Source organism: Fukomys damarensis, unplaced genomic scaffold (genome assembly GCF_012274545.1).
Source record: "Fukomys damarensis isolate Sample0158 unplaced genomic scaffold, DMR_v1.0_HiC HiC_scaffold_23, whole genome shotgun sequence".
Taxonomy (NCBI): domain Eukaryota; kingdom Metazoa; phylum Chordata; class Mammalia; order Rodentia; family Bathyergidae; genus Fukomys; species Fukomys damarensis.
In genome coordinates, this window is record NW_022900935.1 from 3,620,672 (window position 1) to 3,641,482 (window position 20,811).

Sequence of the window (20,811 nt, forward strand, 5' to 3'; positions counted from 1 at the left end):
GGGTGGCGGCGGCCCAGACATGACGAGTTTGCGAGAGTCTGTCGGCCGGGAATTTCGAGCCCAGCGCACAGCAACCTGGCTCAACGACCGAGACGTCGCGCGCAGCATCGGGACTGCGCCTGCGCAAGTAGCCGCTTCAGGCCCCGCCCAGGCTGGAGGGGCGGAGCTTGGAGCAGGTTAGGGAGCGAAGAGAAAAGCTCAGGGCGCTGCCTGGCGCACACGCACTGCGTGCCTGCGACGCCTCCAGGGACGGTCTGCCAAGGGCTCGGCGTGAGAGGCGGAGCCGCTCGGCCCCCAGGTCGGGGCAGCAGCGCTTGGTCAGCTGACCTAGAAGACTGAACCCAGAAGCCGGGTCCCGCGGCGGATCCTGAGGCGGTGAGAGGGCTTGGGGGCTGGCGGCAGGTCACAGGGCCGGGGTCGGGACTCTTGACACTTCCTGCCACGTTTTCCTCCCGCCCACCCTTTCCTCCTCCTGCCCCCGCGCCGTCCGAGGCTTCTGTCCCCTCCAGAGCCGCGAGATCGTGGGACGAGGCGCGGGCTTGCTTGGGGAAGCTTCTGGGGTTCCAGGGCCTTGTCCACCTCGGGACGGAGAGCAAGGCCGTCAAGCCAGCCTGGGCAGGGTTGAGGTCCGGGTCTCTTTTCACCTGCTCGTGTGGCCAGTGGCTTCTAGTGGCTTTGTTTTCCTGCGACGGACTGAGAGAGGGCACTGGCCCAGAGGCTGCCCTGTCATTATTCCTCTGAACTGGCGATGGCCGGAAGGCCCGGAGCAGGTGGAATCCCCAAACCGGGACGCCGCCCCACCGCATTCTCCCCAGGTCTGCCCAAGCCAAATGTAGGGCAGGGTGCCAGGAGTGCAGGGCCAGTGTGGGTTTAGGTGTGTGAGGGCTGGCCAGGGTCATCGTCACAGGTCTTGTCCATTCGACACTTACCAAAGGCCACTGTGTGCCTGAAACCCTGGGGAGGGAAGGGGAGTTAGAGCAAGAACTGTCATAGCCTCCCTGAATATTACTGTGAGTGTTCCCCACTGTGATCGCACGGCCTGGGGTATCTCAGTGAATCCTGCCTTAAGCCTAGGTGGCGAGAACTTGGATTATTTCCCCAAGTTACTGATCAGAACGCTGGGACTCCATCGTTTGCCCAGGATTTCTAGACCAGTAGCTAGACAGAAGGATTCACTTTTCCTCTTAGTCCTAGGCCCTCCTAGCTCAATTTTCTCCTTCTTTTCCTTTTCCTTGTAACTTCTTTCCTCCTTTTCTCTTTCTTTCTCTTCTCTCTTTTCCTCCCTGCGGTTGCACTCTGTCTCAATATTTTCTGAACTTTTACTGCATAGCTTTTACTGGTGAGCCTAAGTGCTGAGACCAGGAAGGGAATAACCACGGTGAAGGGAAAGGTGGGTGTTCAAATGGTTGCTGAGGACCTTGAGGAGCCTTCTCCAGGGGTATGGTCCAGGGAAGGGGAAGAGGGGACAGCTGGCTTTTTGCAGGGCCTCTTGGAGAGGGCCGTTTAGAACTGGGCCACAGTATCTCTTAAACAGCCCCTGTGGGGAGAAGGCCATCTGTAGGTGGAGAGACAGTGTGTGCAGACACCTGGGATTCTGAGCTGACTCTTTGCAGACCTGGGACAGGAGGGAGAGTTAGAAGGGCAGTTCTCGAGATGTTTTGGGGCCTTGTCTCAAGGAATGTGGATTAGATCCAATAGGATAAAGTGGAAAGTGTGTCTGCTTTTGTGGGAAATGCCTCTCTGGCTTTGCTTTGAGTCAGGGAGAGGGGTTGGGTGTGGATCGAGAGGCTCTCTGCAGCTCAGCCTTTCTCAAAGTACATGGTGTGTGTTGGAATTCTTGAAGAAACCAGAATCTCTGTCCACATCGTTTCTTCCTTAGCCCGGTGAGAGAGAGGCCCCAGAATGGTCTAGGTACTGGGCTTTCATCCTCATAACAATCACTACCAAATATTAAGTCAGACACGGGGCTGAGAGTTTTATGAGTGCTTTGTCAACGCAGCCACCCAAGGATGGAGGGTCATTAGCTCCATTTTACAGATGAGCTCCAACAGGTTATGTGGTTCACCAAAGCTACTCAACCACATCTGTGAAATGGGGACAGTGTCCTCTACTGCTGGGAAGTTGTAAGGACCACAGTGTCCAGACATGTGATGGCTGAATCTACCAGCGGAGGGCGGGGGAGGCGGTCCACTCTGTGTGTGTGGGGTGTTTGTACTAAAGGACTTGGTTTGAAATGCCTTTGGCGTTACAAAGATGTAGTCCTTAACCTGGACTGCATTAGTTTAGGGTGGTTTAGGGTAGCTTTGCAGCTGGCAGTGACAAGGCATCAGGTAAATGCTTCCAGCTTTATCTATGCTGATGATCATCAAGGAGGGCTACTGATATCCAGGAAGAGCCTTTCCACCCTACTGCGTGGGCCTCTTGTGATACCACAGTGAGCCAGGTAGACAGTGACCTGGGCCGTAGCTCCCACAGCCAGTCACGTTAGGGCTAGACTTACAACTTCCTGAGAAAAGGAGCTGACTCGTTTCCTAGCTCCTTCTGAGACTTCCTGATCAGCAGTTCGAAGGGTCCAGCCAGGGCATTGCTTTATGAGGAGCAGAGGTCCCGGACACAAGTGGGTATGAAGGTGCAAGAGGGAGCCACTGCCTGGGTGAGGAAATCCCCACTTAAAACCGTAAGAAAAGGGGAAGCGAGCTTTTTGCGCTTCGAGAGCTGGGCAGCCATGCCTTACCCACAGGAGGTTCTGTGCGCCCAGGGACAAAAGCATCTGGGGCAGTGGACTGTGGCGGCTGCAAGCAGGGGTTTGGGTCTTGGTCCCGGGTGTGACGTTTTTTCTTCCTGGCAGGGAGGCCCTGGCAGAGCACATCCTTACCGTGGTCTCAGGTCCCTGCTGGGTGTAGCAGTCAGGAGTCCCCACTTCCTGGAGTGGGGAGGACAGACTGCATTAATGCATGCCAGGTGCTCAGCCTGGAGCTGGGGAGGGACTGAGGGGTCAGGGCGGCGGCGGTTATCACTGACAGGTGGCTCCAGCCAGGGTCCCTTTCTCCCCTTTTTAGGTTGTCACACAGCAGTGACTGCTCTGCTCTCTGTCCAGGGTGCCCAGGCACTGGCAGCAGTCGTCTGCACCCAGCTGGATTCTGGCTTGAGAGGTGACCGTGGGTTCCTTACCAGTGGGTGTCCCACAGGCCATGTGAACTCCTGGGGAAACTCGGGCTCAAGAACCTCAACTTGTACCCCAGATGCCCGGGCACCCCTGGGGGGAATCACCTTCTCCTCATTGTCATGTGACCAATATTTGGGGCAGTTCATGAGAGCCTGAACTGGGCAGCCTGGCTTTGCACACCCTGCCGGAGTAACTCATAGTAACAACAGTGAAAAATGGATTTGGCCTCAGTGTTCATACAAACGCTCGTGTCTCTGACTGCAGGTTCTGGGCTCCCCCTGTATGTTTGTGGTTGCAGGTGCTCACTGTGATCTTGTACCTGGAGGCCTGTTGTGCCCCACTGGCAAGGACGGTATCTTTTATCTTTCTTTGGTCCTGGCACTTAACTTGGTCGAGGCCAAGTGATGGGGCTGGGTTAGGGTTAGGTTGGAGGGTGTCGGTGAATAGGGGCTGCGTCTCCCACAGCTGAAGCCTGCTCTCTTTCTCTCTGTAGAAGGAACCCTCACCGGCCTCAGTGCGCCAGTCCCCAACTTCTCTCCTGCGTGGTCTCTCCAGACCAGAACCCCTCTGCAGCCATGCACTGGAAGAAACTGGGCACTGGCAACTTCTCCAGCTGCCCCAATGGCTCCATCCTGTGGATATGGGACATGTTTCACGAGTGTGCCCAGGACGGCTGGGACAAAGCCAGTGTGGGCCTGGGCCTGATCTCTATTTTCTGCTTCGCTGCGTCCACCTTCCCGTGAGTTGTGCCTGGGTAGCTGGAGCAAGCAGGGCTTGTGGCGTGGGACTGTGGCACTGCATGGGCCTGTCTAGACGCCAGGCCAGGTATACCACCCTATCCAGTCACAGTCAGTGACTTCCGGCCAGGTATACCACCCTACCCAGTCACAGTCAGTGATTTCTGGCCCGCTTGGGAAGGGCCTGGATGGAGCCCCCCAAGAGCTCAGGCTGGGCATTGCTGCTACAGGAAGAGTAACCTTTACTCTTGTTTACTGAGTGTCCACTCTGGACCTGGCTCAGTTCTAAGTGCCAGATGTGTTTTTACCTGTTTTGGTCCTGACAGCAAGCCTGTGGGATTGGTACAGGGGCTTCTCTATTTTACAGATGAGGGAACTGAAACCCAGGGAAATGACGTACTGTGCAGTAGGTTGCACAGTTGGTAAGATGGGGATGTGGGGACCAGGAAGGCTGGCGTGCATCCAGCATGGATTTTGTCCTCATAGTTTAGATGGTCTGGTGTGGAGACAACAGCACTGAATACAAAATGCTGATGATGAAGGGGCACAGAGACAAACTGCATAACAACACAGGAGTTGGGAGTGTCTACCCTCAGCAGCCAAGTGTAGTATTGCACGCCTGTAATCCCTGCCCTCTGGGAGGCTGAGGCAGGAGGATTGCAAGCCTAGTCTGAGCAATTTAACAAGACCCTGTTTGAAAATAAAAAACGGGCTATGGATGTAGCTCAGGGTGAAGGACCTGGTCATTCGAGAGATGCCGATAACAACAACACTGAGATTCACCTCACCCCAGAATGGCTGCTGTCAAGAAATCAACCAATAACAAATGCTGGCGGGGGTGTGGGGAGAAAGGAACCTTTTTAGTTTCTTTCGTTTTCTTTTTGCTGCTGGGGATCAAGCCGAGGACCTCATGTACTAAGGAGGCTCTCAACCTCTGAGCTACACCTCAGCTCCTCCCCACCTCCCTTCCTCCTTTCTCCCTCCCTTTTCTCCTTCCGTCTTTCCTTCCGACCTTTTCTTTTCTGGGTCTTCATGGGTACCTGCATGCAGATGGTTAAAAAGTTTGTGGAACTAGGGGTGTCGGCCAGTTTGTGCAAGGCCCTAGGTTGGGTCCCTAGTACCTCAAAGAAAGAAATTTGAACAGGAAATGATGTGCGCATAAGGGTTAAGCACAAGATCAGAGGCTCGGGGCAGGAGAATCTGAGCTGTACGACAGCGCCCGTGGTCCCCAGTGGGGAGGACTGTGACAGCCCGGATTTCGAGGGAAACGGGAAAGACCAAGGAGTCCATGCCCACGGAGGGCTCTGAACTGTGCCTGAGACACCCCCGGCCCTAGCAGCATTGGCCCGTGCTCAGCTTTGGCCTCAAACTTCCACCTAGCCACAGGTCCAGAAAGGGTCCCAGCACTAAAGAAAGACCTTTGGGGAAACAGTGGGCAGCCAGCGTTATGGAGTCACAGGCTCTCCACCTTGTCTTCTCTGTTGCCCTTTGTGGCTTGGCCCCTCTTTATCGACGGGTCCTGGAGATGGAGCAAGGTGCAGACCTTGGGCTACTGTGCTGCCCGCAACCTGCTCTCAGACTCAGAAATACAGGAGGGCTGGGATGTAGTGCAGAAGTAGAGGGCTTGCCTAGCATGTGCGAGGCCCTGAGCTCTGTCCGCAGCACTGCAAAAAATGAAACAGAACAAAAGAGCCAAGGAACCTGTGATACAGTTCTCAGGGCCTGACACCAACTCCTGGTCCCTCATGCAGACCCCGAGTCCCCTCTGGGACCCCATGGGATGGCAGGGCAGAATCTGAGTGAGGCTGAGGGTCTCTCTGGCCGTAGTCGCCCAGGCTAGAAGGGATTCCCCCAGGTAAAGGGCAGAGAAGGGTCGTATAGACTCTGCTACCAGGAAGGATGCCTCCCCGCCATCTCCTGTTCTGGGGTTCATGGGAGAAGTATCCTTGTTGGCCCTCTGAGGCAAGGTACCCTCACAGCCCTGGGCCGCTGAGCTCATGTCTTCTCTCCACAGCCAGTACATCAAGGCTTGCAAGACAGGAAACATGGACCAGGCTCTGTCATTGTGGTTCCTCCTGGGCTGGATCGGTGGTGACTCCTGCAACCTCATTGGCTCCTTCCTTGCTGACCAGCTGCCCCTGCAGGTGGGTGGTCCCCGGGCAGGGTGGGACAGCCAGCGACAGGCAGGGCAGAGGCACTGGGAGCAGGCAGCAGGAGAAGAGGCCCAGGCCTCAGAATCCTGACCCATCAGTCCATCCGCTTAGCAAGGGTCTGCTCCTGGCGTGCTGTGTGACAGTGGGCAAGTCTCTGCCCCTTCCAACCATCGGGGTCTTTTGCTTTTGAGGAGCTACAACTCCAACTTCAGAAGTTAAGGTACAGGGCCCTTGAGGAGGAGCTGAGGTTTTCCTTCGGAGCCCGGATGTCATCGTCCTCCTGTGGCTAGGCACAGCTGAGAATCATCCAGGGAGCACTGTCTTCTGTAGTAGGGCTGTGAGGCCTTGACCCGTAGAACCAGCCACAGATTCCTCAGCACTTCCTGGGGCTGGGCACTTGGCTGGGCCCTGTGCCTCCATGGTTTCTCCCTCTGCCAGGCAGGAACCATGATCCCTCCTCTTAGGTGAGGAAAGAGGCTCGGAGGTGAAGTACCACAGGGCTGGTCCTGAGTCCGAGGCTCTCTTCTCCTGCAGAGCTACACAGCTGTGTACTATGTCCTGGCCGACCTGGTAATGCTGACTCTCTACTTCCACTACAAGTTCAAGAAACGCCCCTCTCCGTGTGAGTACGGGGACGCGGGTGCTCTGGAGCAGGCTCCCTGCAGGCAGCCGGAGGGGCCTGGAACTTGTGAGGAAGTGGGTTTCTCATTGCTGAGATAAGCCAGGCCTCAGAAAGGCCTTATCTAAAAGCCTGAGTTCATGGGTCAAGATGGTGGCTGGAGGGCAGTGAGCACATCCGGCCCAGACCACAGGGAGTCCCGATGACTCGACTCCCATTCAGCGAATGTGGCTCAGGTCCTCCCCTGTGTCTAGCCCTGGGCTTGGAGCTGGGCAAGGAGGACAAATGCACAGGCTGCCGCTACCCTCCAGGATTCAGCAGGGACAGTATACAAGGTCAGCTCAAGGGTGAACGAGACACGGGATTGTGTCTCAATGATGTTTCCTCTCCCGGACCCTACTGTCCTCATCGTTTTACCTTTGCAACCTAGGAGAAGGGTACTATTGATAGACTCATTCTGTAGATGAATTAAAGCTCAGAGAGGTTAGGTCACTTGTCCAAGGTCGCATGGCTGGGATGCCACCCTGTCTTTGTGGTACATCTGGATTCTTCTGGAACCTTGGATTCTCTTTTGCTCTGTGTCTAGTGTCTGCCTCCATCAATTCTGTGCTCTTGGTCATCTCTGGGACCGTGTGTATCACACCACTGCTGCGCAGCGCTGGCCCTGTGGCTGCCCCGCGGGAAGTCTTCCGGGGGCGGATGCTCCTGTCTGTGGAGCCCGGCAGTAAGGTGAGGTGGGGTTAATGGGTCGGGGTCTGGCTCTCTCCCAGGACCTCCCCTGCAGGTCACATGGTATTCGGTGGAGGAGGATCACCCTTTGGGCCCACAAGGCTCTGAGCACCCACTTCTGTCCCTCCAGCCCTTTACAAAGCAGGAGATCATTGGCTTCGTCATCGGCTCTGTGTCCAGTGTGCTGTACCTGCTCTCAAGGCTGCCGCAGATCCGCACCAATGTGAGCCTTCCCAGGGGAGGGCCGGGTTGGAAGGAGAGTGGCCCAGTGGCCCAGGCCTCTGGGTTGAGAAGTGGCGCGGTGCAGGAGCCTTTAGGCCTGACACCATCCTCACTGGTGGCTTGGCAGGCTAATCCAGCTCTCTGAGCCGCATTTTCTGCCTCTGGAAGAAAATGAGCCAGGAGATAGATACCGGCCATGAAGGGGTACCTGAGAGCTGTGTGTGTGCCCGGAGTCAGAGGTCAGATGAGAAGGAGCATCTCAGGAGGGGAGAGGAGAAGAAGGGAGCGGGGGCCAGGGATTTAGCTCAGTGATGTCGCTGCCTGCCTTACAAGTGCAAGGTCTGGAGTTTGATCCCTGTTACTGGAGGGAAAGAAAAGAGGAAGGAGGGAGGGGAGAGGAACAGGAACGGGGAGGCTGGCTGGGTGGTAGGAGTCCGTGGGGCTGGAGAGCAGAGCAGTGTGGGGCCGGCAGGTCTCTGTGGACCTGGGCGGGGGCCGGAGAGTAAGGAAAGGAGTGGTTAGAAGTGGTCTGGACGGGGCTGGTCCTGTGCTCTGGCTCAGAGTACATACAGCGCGATGGGCTCGGGGGACGCGGGCGGTTACAGTCCAGAGTCACGGGGTCCTCTTCACCCCCAGTTCCTGCGGAAGTCGACCCAGGGAATCTCCTACTCATTGTTCGCATTGGTGATGCTGGGGAATGCGCTGTACGGGCTTAGCGTGCTGCTCAAGAACCCCGAGGTGGGCCAGAGTGAGGGCAGCTACGTGCTGCACCACCTGCCCTGGCTTGTGGGCAGCCTGGGTGTGCTGCTGCTTGACACCATCGTATCCTTCAGAGCGCATAGGGCAGGTGGGGCAGGGTGGGCCAGGAGGCCGCTGCTTCCACACGGCTCAGCATGCGTTACCTGTCTAGCCATCGACCCGTCCATATGTTTGTCCTACCCACCGTCCGTCACCCACCCACTCGCCTGTCCGGCCTCCCGTCCACTTACCCGTCAGTGCCTGTGTCCTCCTACCTGCTCAGAGGGTTCACACCTGCTGTGGGTCAGCCACCTGACCAGGCACCAGACCCATCAGTGGGCCCAGGACGAGGCACAGCTTGGTGGACAGTCCTACAGGACACATGGCTTATCCTTGCAGTGGCTCCAGGTGCTACAGGGAGAGACAGCAAGAGTGCATCACCACGGGATTGTCCTGGCTTTAGGGTAAACAAGGCCTTCTGCAAATGTCATTTAAACTGTGGCCTGAGCAAGAAATTGGTTGGGCAAAGGCAAGGGAGAAAGTTCCAGGCACAACTTGTGCAAAGGGCCTGTGGAACAGAAGAGTCTATCCAGGGTATGGGAATGAAAACTAGAACGTTAGTTGAGTTAGAGCCAGAGAATCCTGGATTCACATCCTGCCTCCCCCACTGCTTCCTAGCTGTGTGACACAGCACACCATCAACCTCTCTTCCTCTGAGTTAACAGATGCTGCCTCACCAGCATCCTGGGCAGTGACGTCAGATAATGTATCGGAAACCTCTTCCCCTGTAAGCCAGCACTCGGAGTGCTGAGGAAGTCACAGGACATGATTTGTGTCTCGTGTGGGAGAAAGTAATCACTGCCCTTGTTTCAACTGCTTGCTGCGTCCCCGAGGGCTATAATGAGAGGGAGACAGGAGGCGGGCGGGTCCCGGACCAGGCTCTGGGAGGCTGCCTGAGAGCTCGGGGAGGACTGGGGTGCGGCTGGGCTGGGGAGCAGGAGGGCGCTCAGCGTGGGGGACACAGCACAGCCAAGGCTGGGGGTCGAGGCTGGGATCCCGCCTGCAGGGGGAAAGGAGGGTGACAGAGGGAAGGGAGGTGAGCCCCTCCCGCAGGCCCAACTCCGGCTGCTCCCTCGGACCTTAACGCGGCCCTCAGATCTCCACCCAGTTCCTGGTGTACAGGGACACCGCGGAAGCTGCCTCCCTAGAGCGCGAGCCCCTCCTGCCCAGCTGACCCGCGTCACGATGGACCCAGGATGACAGAGACCTCCAGATACCATGCCCAGAAGGAGAGGTGCAGGCAGTGTCACTGCTGCCACCCCCAGGCCTGGGACTCCCGCCCAGCTGTCCCACCCCACTGCCTCTGACCCCTCCGGAGGGACTGACTCTCCCAGAAGCAAGACAGCCCTAGGCCTGGCCTGAACAGCACCCTCCAGGTCAAAGGCAGCTGCTCTAACCTCGGGGACCCCGGTTCTGCCGCCCCTTCACCCACCTACCTCGTTCTGCCTCTGTACCCGCAGGGGTCACGCCATGGCGAGAGACCCAGGACTAGCCCAGGACTTGATGTAACCTAGTAAACGTACCTTCCAGCGAGGCCTGTCCCTGCCGCTCTGTCCTTAGGTGTGGGGGTCTAGGCTGTTCAGAAACAGTGGTAGGAGGTGGCCTGTGGGGAGGTGAGCTGAGGGGGGAGGCTGGGGGAGGTGGGGACGTGTCTGCCTGTACCCCAGCCCGGCCTCCCAGCGTCTCTGGTTCTTCCCACATCTCTGTGCTGTGTCGCAGGCTCCGGAGTGAGGAATGACACCCAGTGGGGTGGCTGCACCTGGTGTGCAGAAGCCCAGGAGGAGCTGGGATGGCGTGATGGCATGTGTAGCCCCAGTCTAAAAGTCTGGCTTGTCAGGGCGCGGGGCTGGCTGGAGATCAGGTGCCTTCCTGCAGGACACAGGCCAGGACAAAGGGTGGGAGGAGGGCTGCACCGGCCCTGAGCCTGTTTCCAGACCTGTTCGGATTCTGTCTTCTTGTTGCGCACAGTGGGAGCCTTGGTGTCAGAGGGGCCTGGTCCTGTCCCTGCCCGTCTCACCCCAGGTCCAGAATGCCAGATCCAGGGACCTGGGGGCTGCTTGGCAAACTGAGGGAAGATGTGCTTGAGACTTAGACCCCAGCCTCATAAAAGGGGGGACCACAGCCCACACCGGTGCTCTGGGTGGTTGGTGAGGCGGCCCCCATGGGGCCGTATTGTCCTGGGTGTCAGGCTGCAGTGACTCACCTATGCTCACTGCCCTCGAGGTGAGAAGACCGGCCCTGGTGACAAGGGCTGTGACCTAAAGGTGGAACGCGCAGTAGGCAGAGCAAGATCAGGTCTGTCTTACGTCAGCTCTTGGGTTGCGAGTTTCTTCTGGTCCCCTGATAGGATAGCACACCTATCCACACAAACACTTGACTCTGCTGTCAAGCAAGCACTGTGCTAACAGAAGCCTGTGAGGCCAGAGCATCTCCCCCACGTGCTGGGCGGAAATGGCTCCAGACGTTTGCCTCATCCACAGTCCACACCACTGTCAGAGCCCGGCCTGCCTCTCCAGCGTCCCGGCTTTCCCACCACTAGTTTTGGGGTCTATCATCTTGTTATTTTTAAAATTTATTTTTATTTTTAATTTGTGGCAAGAGAAGCTAAATCCCCAGGGTACTAAAAGGAACTCTGAGTGGGTGGTTTTTCCTGTTGAGTTCTGCAGTGCTGGGATGGAACTAGGGCTTGGCGCCTGCTGGGGACCCTTCTACCATGAAGCCACAACCCAGCCCCACATTCTGTGACATCGCTTCAGAACAAGAAGCCAGGGCCAGGAGTCGGGGACCGGCGCTAACTGCATCCATTTCTTTTTATTTATGGCCTGCAAGCCCAGGGAGGCTGGGAAAGGTGTGGCAGGCAGACTGGCTCCAGGTGAGCAGGCCGAGCTCCGTGGCACTGAGGGCCTTAGGCCTAACTTTCACAGTTGGTTTCCAGTGGGGGCTGACCTCGCCCTTGCTGTGGTCCTGTGTTTTTGTTTTTTGGTACTGGGATCAAACTTGGGACCTTGCGCTTGCAAGGCAGGCAGCGGAACCACTGAGCTAAATCCCTGGCCCCCGGCAGTTACTTTCTGGCCAGGATCAAGTGTAGCACGTTTTTACACTTTAATAGCTGAGGACGGTATGTCACAGGACTTCTGCACACCCTGCCTGGTACTGCAGTCCTTTCCAGGATGGTGACCCCTGGGGAATTTAAAAACAAGGAACCCGAGGGAAGGGGGCAGGGAGGTCCAGGACCTTCCTTGCACCTCGAGCCTCAGTGTGATGCCGGGCCCTCCTGGCTCCCCACTTGTCTTTGGTCTCCCCCTGGAGCCCCCCAGCCTTGTCCAGCTGAGGCCATGCATGCAAGCCGAGGTCAGCAAGAGAGAACACAAGGCCAGCACTGCGTCCCAGTTTCTTTTTATTTTTTTTGTTCTTTTTTTCATTTTTTTTAAGTATGGAGGCTCAAGTATAAGATGTAGATTTCTTTTTTTGTTTAAGCTTTACAAAAAAACAAAATAAAACAAAAAACTCCTTTTGCATTCCATAAAAATTGACAGAAAAGCACCTGGCCAGAAGAGCAGGGCGCTGCCCCTCCCCGGGCTGCGCAGCTGCAGGGCCGGGCGGGTCTGCTCTGCCCAGGACGAGGCAGGGCCCGCCTCTCCTTCCTCCAGAGATGCCCGTCCCAACCCGACCCGACCCCAACCCCAAGCAACTCCCAAACACACATGGAATCAGTTTTTCTTCTATCTTTCACACACCACAGTTATTTCATAAAATTTTTTTGTTTTACATTTTTTACACCAATGTAACAAAAAGGTGGGAGGGAGGGGCGGGTGGCTGACAGTGTATTTTATGCCTCTAAATGGAGGGGTAGGGAGGGAGACAGGGTCCAGGCGAACAAAAAACACAGTTTCTATGGAAATATCGAGAGTTTCGATAGCAAAACGTGGTGGGAAGCAGGCCTGAGAGCCAGACAGGGTGGTTATGGGCTTTATTGTCAGGGAGAGATGGCGCGGTGCGGTGGGTGGAGGTCCATGATGCAAGTTGTTATGTGACCTGTCGAGGAGGGCAGGGCCGAGGGAGAGGGAGCAGAAAATGAGTTTTCTAAGAAAGGAACCTAATGAGGGCATGGCGTGGCCAGTTAGCACGAAGCAGAGGTTTAACATTGCTGCTTTCTCTTCAAAGCCTCCACCAAGTCGTTCTTAAGAGCTTCTTGTTTTGATTTGTCTGCGAAAGTCTGCACAGACCTGCAGAGGAGGAAAGGAGGGTTACACGTGGATGGAACCAGAAGAGATGTGGCACTGAGGGCCAGGCCAAGGCTCTGGGCCTGCTCCGGACCTGTACCCTCAGCACCAGCACCGGGCCTGGTTTCTGGAGAGGCACCGCCCACCGATGATGTCAGCTCCGCCCAGGCAGTGGGTGACCTGGTTCTAGCAACCAGGACCTAGGGCCACCGCTTTGGGCAGAAGAACCCAGTGGCATGGGACCCGGAAGGTGGCTTCTGGCTGCAGAGCAGCTGCCCCAGGCTTCCAGCTGGACATCTGGGCTGCGGCAGAGGGGGCCGGCTGCTCCTCTAGGTGTAGCAGGGCCCCACCCGGCGAGCTGAGCCGTTAGGAGCAGTGCCTCTGCGTGCCAAGGCAGCACAGGAAGGCCAGGTGCTTTTAGGCTTCTGCTCGGGGACTCAGCCAGGATTCTGGAAGGCGGCACAGGAGTGAGGTGAGTGCCTGCACCCCCTGCTGTCCAATCCTGGAAACACCCTTTTAAGAAAGAGAGACCCCTGGCAGTTCCCAGCAGGATCAGCGGGGAGAGGGAGGGCAAGGCCCAGAGGTCTCAGGTTTACAAAATGAATGGGAAAGAAGCATCAGGAAACCAAGCCCAAGTGCTGGATGGGGGAGTAAAAGGAAGCAGTACTGGGAGAGGCATTGGCATCCCAACTTAACGTCTGGCTACTGAATCCTAGAAACATCATACAAGGGTCCAAGGCGGCACAGACAAGACTCTGAAGCAATCTGTACACAAAAACATCCCCACCAGAAAGGCCGCCGCTGTGGTCAGTGCTGCTGAAACACACGTCTCTGTATTTGCCCTGGATCAGCCCGGATTCCACATCCCAGCTGAGCCACATGGTTTACAACGGGTGGCCAACAGCACCCTCGGCGGGACACGGTGGCTGAGCAGTAGTACAGGGGCTTCCGGCTGGGCAGGGCCAGGTCTTCTGGGAAGGACGAAAAAGACCCTCGGATCTGAGCTGTGTCCAGCCAACCCCGCCCTGCAGAGGTGACTGTTTCAGTGTCAGGCTCAGGTTAGAGGTGAGGACGCCAGACTTGGTCAGCCGCGGGCCTAAGGAGCAGAGGCCCCACTCACGGGCAGAGCTGCGGAGGAAGGATGTGCTTCCAGGAGGTGTCTGTCCCACCGGCAGGCCCCCAGCGGCCCCCAGGAACGCCGCTGTCACGGTGTACCTTAAAAAGGATCTTCTCCGTGACATGGCGGGAAGCCTGAGCCTCGTTGGCTGCCTTGGACTGGGAGCCAGCACACACTCACCAGCCTGCCGCAGAAGCCACACAGCCTCAGAGCAGCTCGCCTGTTGCACACACGCCTGACCCCTGCCCACTGGAAGTTCCCTGAGCCTCTTCTGGGCTGAGTGGACCTGCCAGGTTTCCAGTATTTGCCTTGTTATTCAAAGCCACCTTCCCTCCTTCCCCCAGGGGTGCTGACTGCCTCGGTACACCTGCACTTGTCCAAAGCTCAAGTCGTGATTCTTGGCCACTGCCAACAAGCACGACTGTTTTCCTTTCCCTGAACAGAGCTGGCAGGAGAGGCCACGTTCACTGTGGCTCATTAGGTGACAGCCAATGGGCTGGGGTGGCCCCCGCAGCCATCTGGAGGCGCAATGGGCTGTGCCCCAGGCCCAGGCTCGGGGGAGACCCCCTTCCCAGGTCAGGACAGGGCTTCGGGGTTTCTGGGGTCCCTGCTGGAGAATTCGGGAAGAGCTGGCTGTGAGTCCCCCAGACCCAGAGAGGCTGCCCGAGGAACGAGGATGGGCAGAGGGCACAGCCCAGCGCCTGCTGCCATGGGAGCCAAGAAGTGCACACAGCAGCCTCTGCGGGCGGCAGTGTTAGTCCCCAGGGCTGGGCTTCTTCAGGAGCAAAGGCCCAAACCCATGTTCCCCACGCCTAGCCTCGGCCCAGAGTGCAAAGCACGCACACTACACACGTGATGCATGTCTGCGCTACGTGGGGCTGAGGCTACACGTTCACATGGCTGCTCACCAGCCACGAGCGGACGCAGGGTTAGTGCTGGTTTAAATGGCCTCGCAGCAGCCGCCGGACCCGCGGGGTCTCAGCGGGTTGGTAAGTCCCGTTTAGTGCGCATTTCAGGCCTCTCCGGCAGGGTACCTGGGCCAGCTTAGTTATCAGGCTGGATGTAGACCTGGCGCTGGGTCAGCACTTGAGAAAGCTCCCTCTGCAACTGCTTAAACTTGTGGTTGTCGGGGATAGCATCAAGAGATCTAAGAGTGTTCAGAGAGGGTGAAGCCAGAGGGAGAGAGCAACAGCAGTGAGAACATGGGGCTGGAAGCTGGGGAACAGGCAGGGACACATGGGGGGTCACCATGACCCTCTACTGCAGGTCAAGGCTGGCGGTGGTGCCAGGTTTCAGGGCCTTGTACCCATCACCCTGCAGGTCTGCAGGGGCCGCCTCCTTATAAAACTGTATAATCTGTCTCCTAGACAAATACACAGACTGGGGCCGCCTCTGGGTCGAGCACTCCTCTCCTCTGGCCCACCCAAGAGAACTGGGCATGGAATGGGCTCAAGGGCACAGTGGGGCTCTTGGACTCATGGTGGAGCTGGGCTGCAGAATCCTTCACAGGCGTCACCAGTCCACCTGACCTCACGCCCTGCCTCCCCGACTGGAGAGGGACACTGAGAAGGATGTGGAAGGTCTCCATGAGGGCCCAAGCGACGGCTTAGAGGAGAGCCTGGCCTCTGGACTCCAAGACCAGTGCTCATTCCTTAGCTACTACCCCCAAGGCCCGAGACCCTTGGCTTTCTGCTCAGCAGAACCCAGGGCCTGAGGTGGGTTAAGGACAGGACCTGACTACAGCCCTAAGAGAGCGGCCTGCACCCTCTGCACCAGTCTGTAGGCTACACGGTGCTGCCCGGAGCCCGGGCTGCTCAGAGGTGGCTGGCCCCGCAGCAGGCATCCTCTCTGGCATCTTGGGGGTGGTGGGGGCCCCTCAGGCCCCATCGCCAAGGGAGCTGGGCAGATTCTCTACACGGGTCTGACAAGCTGGACAGGCAGACTGCGAAGATGAGGGCACTAAAGGCTGAGAAGGTGAAAGAGGTGGGAACCAAAGCTATGGAGAGTGAACTATAGCGGGTAACATCCCTTTCAATCCCAGAGTTGGAGTACTTTGGCCCCATTTTTTTGGGGGGGGCGGGTACTGGAGATCAAAGTCAGGACTTAGCGCTTACAAAGGCAGGTATGCCACCACTGAGCTAAATCCCAGCCCCTTTGGCCTCATCTTATAAATGAGGAAATTGAGGCCCAAGGCCACATAGCTATTGACCAGCACAGCCAGGTGTCAAATCTATGGTTTTGGTTCCACCACTTCTGACTTCTGTAATTACCTCAGCCCGTTGACGATATCCTTTGTCTTTCCAAAGTAGATCTCATTCAGTGTACTTCTGATTTTATTTTCCATGTCCTGTGAAGCAAGGCGGGGTCAGCCAGCATGGTAAACAGTGAGGAACCGAGGCCCACCCCACTCCCACCCCCTGTAGTCCCTGCTTTGGCCACAGTGGGGAGCCATGCAGCTGTGCGAGCTCCCAGCAGCCAAGACCCCACCTCTCATTTGTGCTCAGGAAGCCAACACCTAGGGACTGGCGGCCAACTTTGACCGTTAACTGGGAGCAGCTGGTCTAAACCACAGCTCCACCCCTCAGTCTGGCCACCAATTCTGTGAACAATTCCTGTGGTGACAGGCAAGGCGGAGGCAGCCTCGAAGCTGCTCCAAGGCCACCCTGCTCCAGGGATCTTCCCAGCCCAGGTCTCTGTTCTCACCTGGTGGAATGGGACAGACAGGACTTATCGCGTTCTAGAGCCAAGGTCTGAGTGCGGCCCTCTGAGAGTTCGCTGTGGTGCCCAGAGTGAAGCCTTGTGTGTGGCCCAATCAGAAGGCTTAGAGGCCGAGGCAGGCGAGGCCAAGCAGGCTGGCACTGGCACAGGAATGAACCACAGCCCTGGGATCAAGATGCCACTCACCTCTACCAGGCGCCCGATATTGGCTATGTGTGGGGAGCAGTCACTCACAGTTTCATCTTTTTCCATCTGCAAATGACAAAAAAGCATTGCTCTGCATGAGAGGAAGCACTGCTCCCAGAGAACGCAGCCTGCTCACCTCCAAGGTTTACAAAGAGCCGAGGGCTGTGCTGTGGGTGGCTCTGTGGAACCAGCCGCAGGTGGTACAAGGCCACTTCTGCGGCACAAAAATGTAATTTCAGACCACAAACAACCCAGCCAACAGATGCCCCTAGAGCCTATTTCCAGGGGAGTTTTCTGCTGCAGCCATGGGAAGCACTCACCCACCATTCACCCACGACCATGGAGGGACAGCAAAAAGGCCACTCTAGCCTCACTCACTCACTCCGCCTTCACACCACTGCCGGCAGGTGTGGGTCTGGGCTGCCTGCCTGGACCAGGGTCTAGGGTGCAGCCTCCTATGCCATGACACCATCACACCTTGGCATGCTGTTGGCTGAAGACCTTGCCAGAAGGGCCTGACAGGGTACTCCAGGCTCCAGGACCTTCTGTGTAGGCCAGGCAGTCAGCTTCAGCTCCACAATCAGCAAACTGCTAGGCCATACGTGACCTGGGCACCTGGACAGGGATGGTGGATTTCCCCTATTATTTTCCCCATTACTTCTCTGACAAGATTCTAACTTTAATTTTGGTTGTTCGGGGGACTGAACCACTGAGTTAGATACCCAACCTTTTTAAAATTTTGAGACAGGGTCATCATCCTCCTGCCTCAGCCTCCCAGAGGGGTGGGATTATGGGCATGTGCCACCACACCCTTGTGATTATAGCTTTTTGAGGAAGAGATTCCTGTATCTCATAGGGTGCCAGGCAGACTACAGATCATGTAAGTAAATGTCCAACATCACTAAACTGACTCTAAGAGCTTAATGCTGAAATAACAGTATGGAATCTGGAATATGAAACAGGGAGAGCTGGGCTGCAGAGGGAGCTCAAGGCCAGTCTGAACGATACTGCGAGACTCTTAACACATGCGCGCGCGCGCGCGCGCGCGCACACACACACACACACACACACACACAGAGCAGAGCAGTATCAGAGTGGTCTTTAGGCCGGTACAGGAGGCTGATGTGTGTTCAGGGCTCAGAGGCTCTGTGCTTCCACCTGCTTCTGTCTGCCTTCATCAGGGAGAAGGGTTTTCAGGCAGGGAGATAAAGCCAAACCCAGATAGGTGGGAGCTGAAGACACGAGTGGGTGAGCGGAGGGGACTGACTGGTCGAGAAAGGCTCTCACTGTGCAATTCAGCAAGGCCTTGAACTATGTCGCTTCGGGTGGCCTTGAGCTCGTGGTGATCCTCCTGAGGGTGCTGGGATCTACAGGCGTCCGTCACCACCTGGCCCAGTCACTTGGAATGGTCAGGCTTCCTGGGTCAGACAACCCGACCTCGAGGATGATGGCTCACCTTGGAGGTGCAAGGACACCAGAGCAGCAGTGCTGACCGGCCTGGAAACCAAGGCTAACCGGAAACTGATGAAGACGTCAATACCACACCCCCACCCCACCCCCGTACTGGAGATTAAAAACCCAGCGCCTTTACATGGAGATAAGGTCTTACTATGTCACTAAATTGCCCAGGCTGGGCTTGAACTTGTGTTTCTCCAGCCTCAGCTGCCTAGCATCTGGGATTGCCGGTGCAGACATCAAGTTTTGATGGAATCATTAAAAACCATCAAGAGATCACAGAAGCTGGCACCGGCTCACCGAGGTCAGGGTCTACCACAACCCGCTCATGTCCTACTTGGGCTGGAGGCAGGCTCTTGGCTAACATCTGCAGCTGGGGCGGAGACAGGGGTGGGTGACAGCCTTCTGCCCACAGGGCTGGGCCTGTGCTCCCAGGTGGCTTCTGAGGCAGCCAGCAGGTGCCTCTACCTGCCCCAGGTCAACCTGTCTGTCCAGATGCAAGCCTTTCAGATGCAACCACACAGCGCTGTAGATCGCAACCCTTTGTTCTTCCTGCTTCAGAGTGCGATCCAGATAATTAAATTCAATATTAGCCTTACTAGGTACACAATGGGTACAGCTGACTTGTAAACAGCTCCTGTAAAGAAGTGACTTGTGGGTGTTAGGCGGTTTCACCTTCATCAAGAACTCGGTCAGGTCTGGTGGTGCACACCCATAATCCTAGGTGTTCAGGAGACAGGCTGAGGCAGAAGGATTGCAAGTTTGAGGCCAGCTGTGGCAACCTAGGGAGACCGTGTTTCTAAATAAAATACAAAAAGGGTTGGAGATGTAGCCCAGTGTTAGAGTACCCTTGGGTTCAATCCTGGTCACTGGGAAAAAAAAAAAAAAAGTGACGTGACCACTGTGTAGCTTTCATGCAACTTCAGGGTACAAAAAGGAAACTATGACAGGTGCTCAGGTCAGGGTGACATTTCTACCCTACTACAAAACAAAGCATGGTAGCCCAAAGTCCATGATTTATATCAGAAGGTGATGGTGGCCCTGTTCTATGCTGTTGTCTGGACACATCAGCAGGGCTGTGTTCAGTTCAGGGCACTGATTGGCGGGGGGTGGGGAGGGCTTGTTATATAGCCCAGGCTGGTCTTTAACTTGTGGCCATCCTCCTGCCTCAGCCTCCCAGGCGCTGGAATTACAGATGTGTGCCACCACGCCCAGCTAGAACTCTAGATTTTAAGGGAATCATGGACAAGACAGTTTTTCCTACCTAAAAGATTTGCACATCCTGACCCCAAGAACGAAGAGGGAAGAAACGGGGGTATCTAACCCTGGGTGTGTGGGAGGTGACTCGGGAAACTGCAGGACTCTGAAGCGGGGAAAAGACCAATCTCTGTCACTACAGGTGGTGGTGGGGCACTCGGAGGGGAGAAAACATCAGGGATGACTGAGTTGAGCCCACAGTGTGCTAAGAGATCTGTCCTTAACAGGCCATAAGCTCCAATCACTGAGGGGTCTGGGGGAATGGGGTGGCCACTGGTAATATGCGGTAACATGGGGATCCAGTTTAGAAACCTAGAAACTATGACCCTGCAAGCCCCTTCCAAAATTATGTAACTTAATCTCTGCAAAACAAACACATCTGGTTCTGGCACCTGGGAGACTGAAGCAGGAGGATCACGAATTTGAAACCAGCTTGGATCACACAGCAAGATCCTGTCTTAAAAAACTGAGACATCTGGCTGCAGCAGGATTGTTCTGCTGAGGGCTGGTCAGAAGACAGAGGGAGAGGAATGCCAGACAGATGGGCTCCCCTGCCGTCCGTGGGCCGTGGATTGCCCTGAGCACCCTTAAGACAGGTGTCGTGGGGAGTCCATCCAGAGATGCGACGACGGTGCCAGCCACCCTGTGCGTGTCGGTAACACAACTCAGCCTCCCCCAGGCTGGGCCCCCACCGACTGTGTGTTCTCTCTCCACACAGGAACGGTCACTGTGCCCACACTCAGGCTGCTCAGAGCTGCTGTGCTGGGCAGGGAGAAGGCTGGGTGCATGGGGTGTCTGATCCGAGTGAATTATATCCTTCCAGAAAATCACTCTCTCTCTCCTTCCTCCCCAGCTCCTTGAAGAGGCAGACCCCTGCTCTCCCCTTACCCCTGGGAAGGGATGAGGACTTTGAGCTCACTGATGGTTCTATTTTAAATGATACCAGCAGCCCAAGGTAAGGCCAGCACTGTGGGCAAAGGGCTCGTTAAAAGGGTAAGTAAAGTCACACCAGCCATTTAGTCTTCTGGTTCCTATCTTTGTGCTTTAGGATCCAGAGCCACCTTTCAATGAGAAGGGCTGAAAACACTGGATACTCAAAAGGAGGTGGGGGAGTACATGGGCTCCCCAGGAACAAATAAGGGGCCCCTCGGTCAGGGCAGGAAAGCGAAGCCCCAATAAAAGGCAAGCAGGGACTGGGCAAGGGGAGGGAAGGTGCTGGGTGGGGACAGAGATCCTGGCACACACCAACGTTTTCCACAGCCCCTACCCCCCGCTGACTCCCTTCCACACCTGGCCAGGCAAAGCTTGCTGGCAATGCTGACCCACCAGAAATAGAACTATTTTTGTAATGCATATATTATTACATCCTTATAAAAGTGGCTGCCAGAAGGAAAACACTTTTATGTGCTGTGGCCGCACAGATGTTCCACA

The 20,811-nt window shown here is 56.3% G+C and overlaps 3 protein-coding genes and 1 long non-coding RNA gene across 17 annotated transcripts in view; 2 read left to right on the plus strand and 2 right to left on the minus strand.

The window, feature by feature from the left end:
- Akr7a2 (aldo-keto reductase family 7 member A2) overlaps positions 1–129 on the minus strand; it is a 6,937-nt gene extending 6,808 nt beyond the window's left edge. The window contains exon 1 of the mRNA XM_033767916.1: positions 2–129. Within this exon, the coding sequence (XP_033623807.1) occupies positions 2–108 (107 nt within the window). The 5' untranslated portion in view covers positions 109–129. The remainder of the gene's footprint in view (position 1) is intronic.
- Positions 130–190: 61 nt separating this feature from the next.
- Slc66a1 (solute carrier family 66 member 1) lies at positions 191–9,981 on the plus strand. Of its 7 annotated transcripts, none has more exons than XM_010614225.3 (10): positions 191–375; positions 3,060–3,152; positions 3,431–3,518; positions 3,660–3,905; positions 5,918–6,047; positions 6,591–6,678; positions 7,262–7,404; positions 7,535–7,627; positions 8,263–8,448; positions 9,521–9,981. In XM_010614225.3, the coding sequence occupies exons 4-10, from the start codon at positions 3,742–3,744 to the stop codon at positions 9,596–9,598; spliced, it is 882 nt and encodes a 293-aa protein (XP_010612527.1). In that variant the 5' UTR covers positions 191–375; positions 3,060–3,152; positions 3,431–3,518; positions 3,660–3,741; the 3' UTR covers positions 9,599–9,981. The 7 variants fall into 7 exon arrangements, with proteins under 7 accessions (XP_010612527.1, XP_010612528.1, XP_010612525.1 ...); XM_010614226.3 differs by having other exon boundaries at positions 3,465–3,518; XM_010614223.3 differs by having other exon boundaries at positions 3,431–3,905.
- Positions 9,982–12,454: 2,473 nt separating this feature from the next.
- Positions 12,455–20,811, minus strand: part of Capzb (capping actin protein of muscle Z-line subunit beta) — a 122,169-nt gene continuing 113,812 nt past the window's right edge. For 6 of the 8 annotated variants that reach the window (XM_033767912.1, XM_010614232.3, XM_010614234.2 and 3 more), the window contains 4 exons: positions 16,669–16,734; positions 16,035–16,111; positions 14,799–14,911; positions 12,625–12,650 (listed from right to left, as the gene is read on the minus strand). In XM_033767912.1, coding sequence (XP_033623803.1) covers positions 14,809–14,911; positions 16,035–16,111; positions 16,669–16,734 — 246 coding nt within the window. In that variant the 3' untranslated portion in view covers positions 12,625–12,650; positions 14,799–14,808. Of the gene's footprint in view, positions 12,651–14,798; positions 14,912–16,034; positions 16,112–16,668; positions 16,735–20,811 lie in introns of all 8 variants that reach the window. The other 2 variants (XM_033767913.1, XM_010614233.3) reach the window with 1 other exon arrangement.
- LOC104855391 lies at positions 12,558–20,544 on the plus strand. Its single transcript, XR_004518696.1, has 3 exons — positions 12,558–13,119; positions 20,234–20,335; positions 20,429–20,544. It is a non-coding gene; the product is annotated as an uncharacterized LOC104855391 (long non-coding RNA).

Coding starts and splice junctions, on each gene's coding strand:
- Slc66a1 (XM_010614223.3), top strand. CDS start 3,742: ATGCACTGGAAGAAACTGGGCACTGGCAACTTCTCCAGCTGCCCCAAT. Junction 3,906..5,917: donor TTCGCTGCGTCCACCTTCCC/GTGAGTTGTGCC, acceptor TTCTCTCCACAG/CCAGTACATCAAGGCTTGCA. Junction 6,679..7,261: donor CAAGAAACGCCCCTCTCCGT/GTGAGTACGGGG, acceptor CTCTGTGTCTAG/TGTCTGCCTCCATCAATTCT.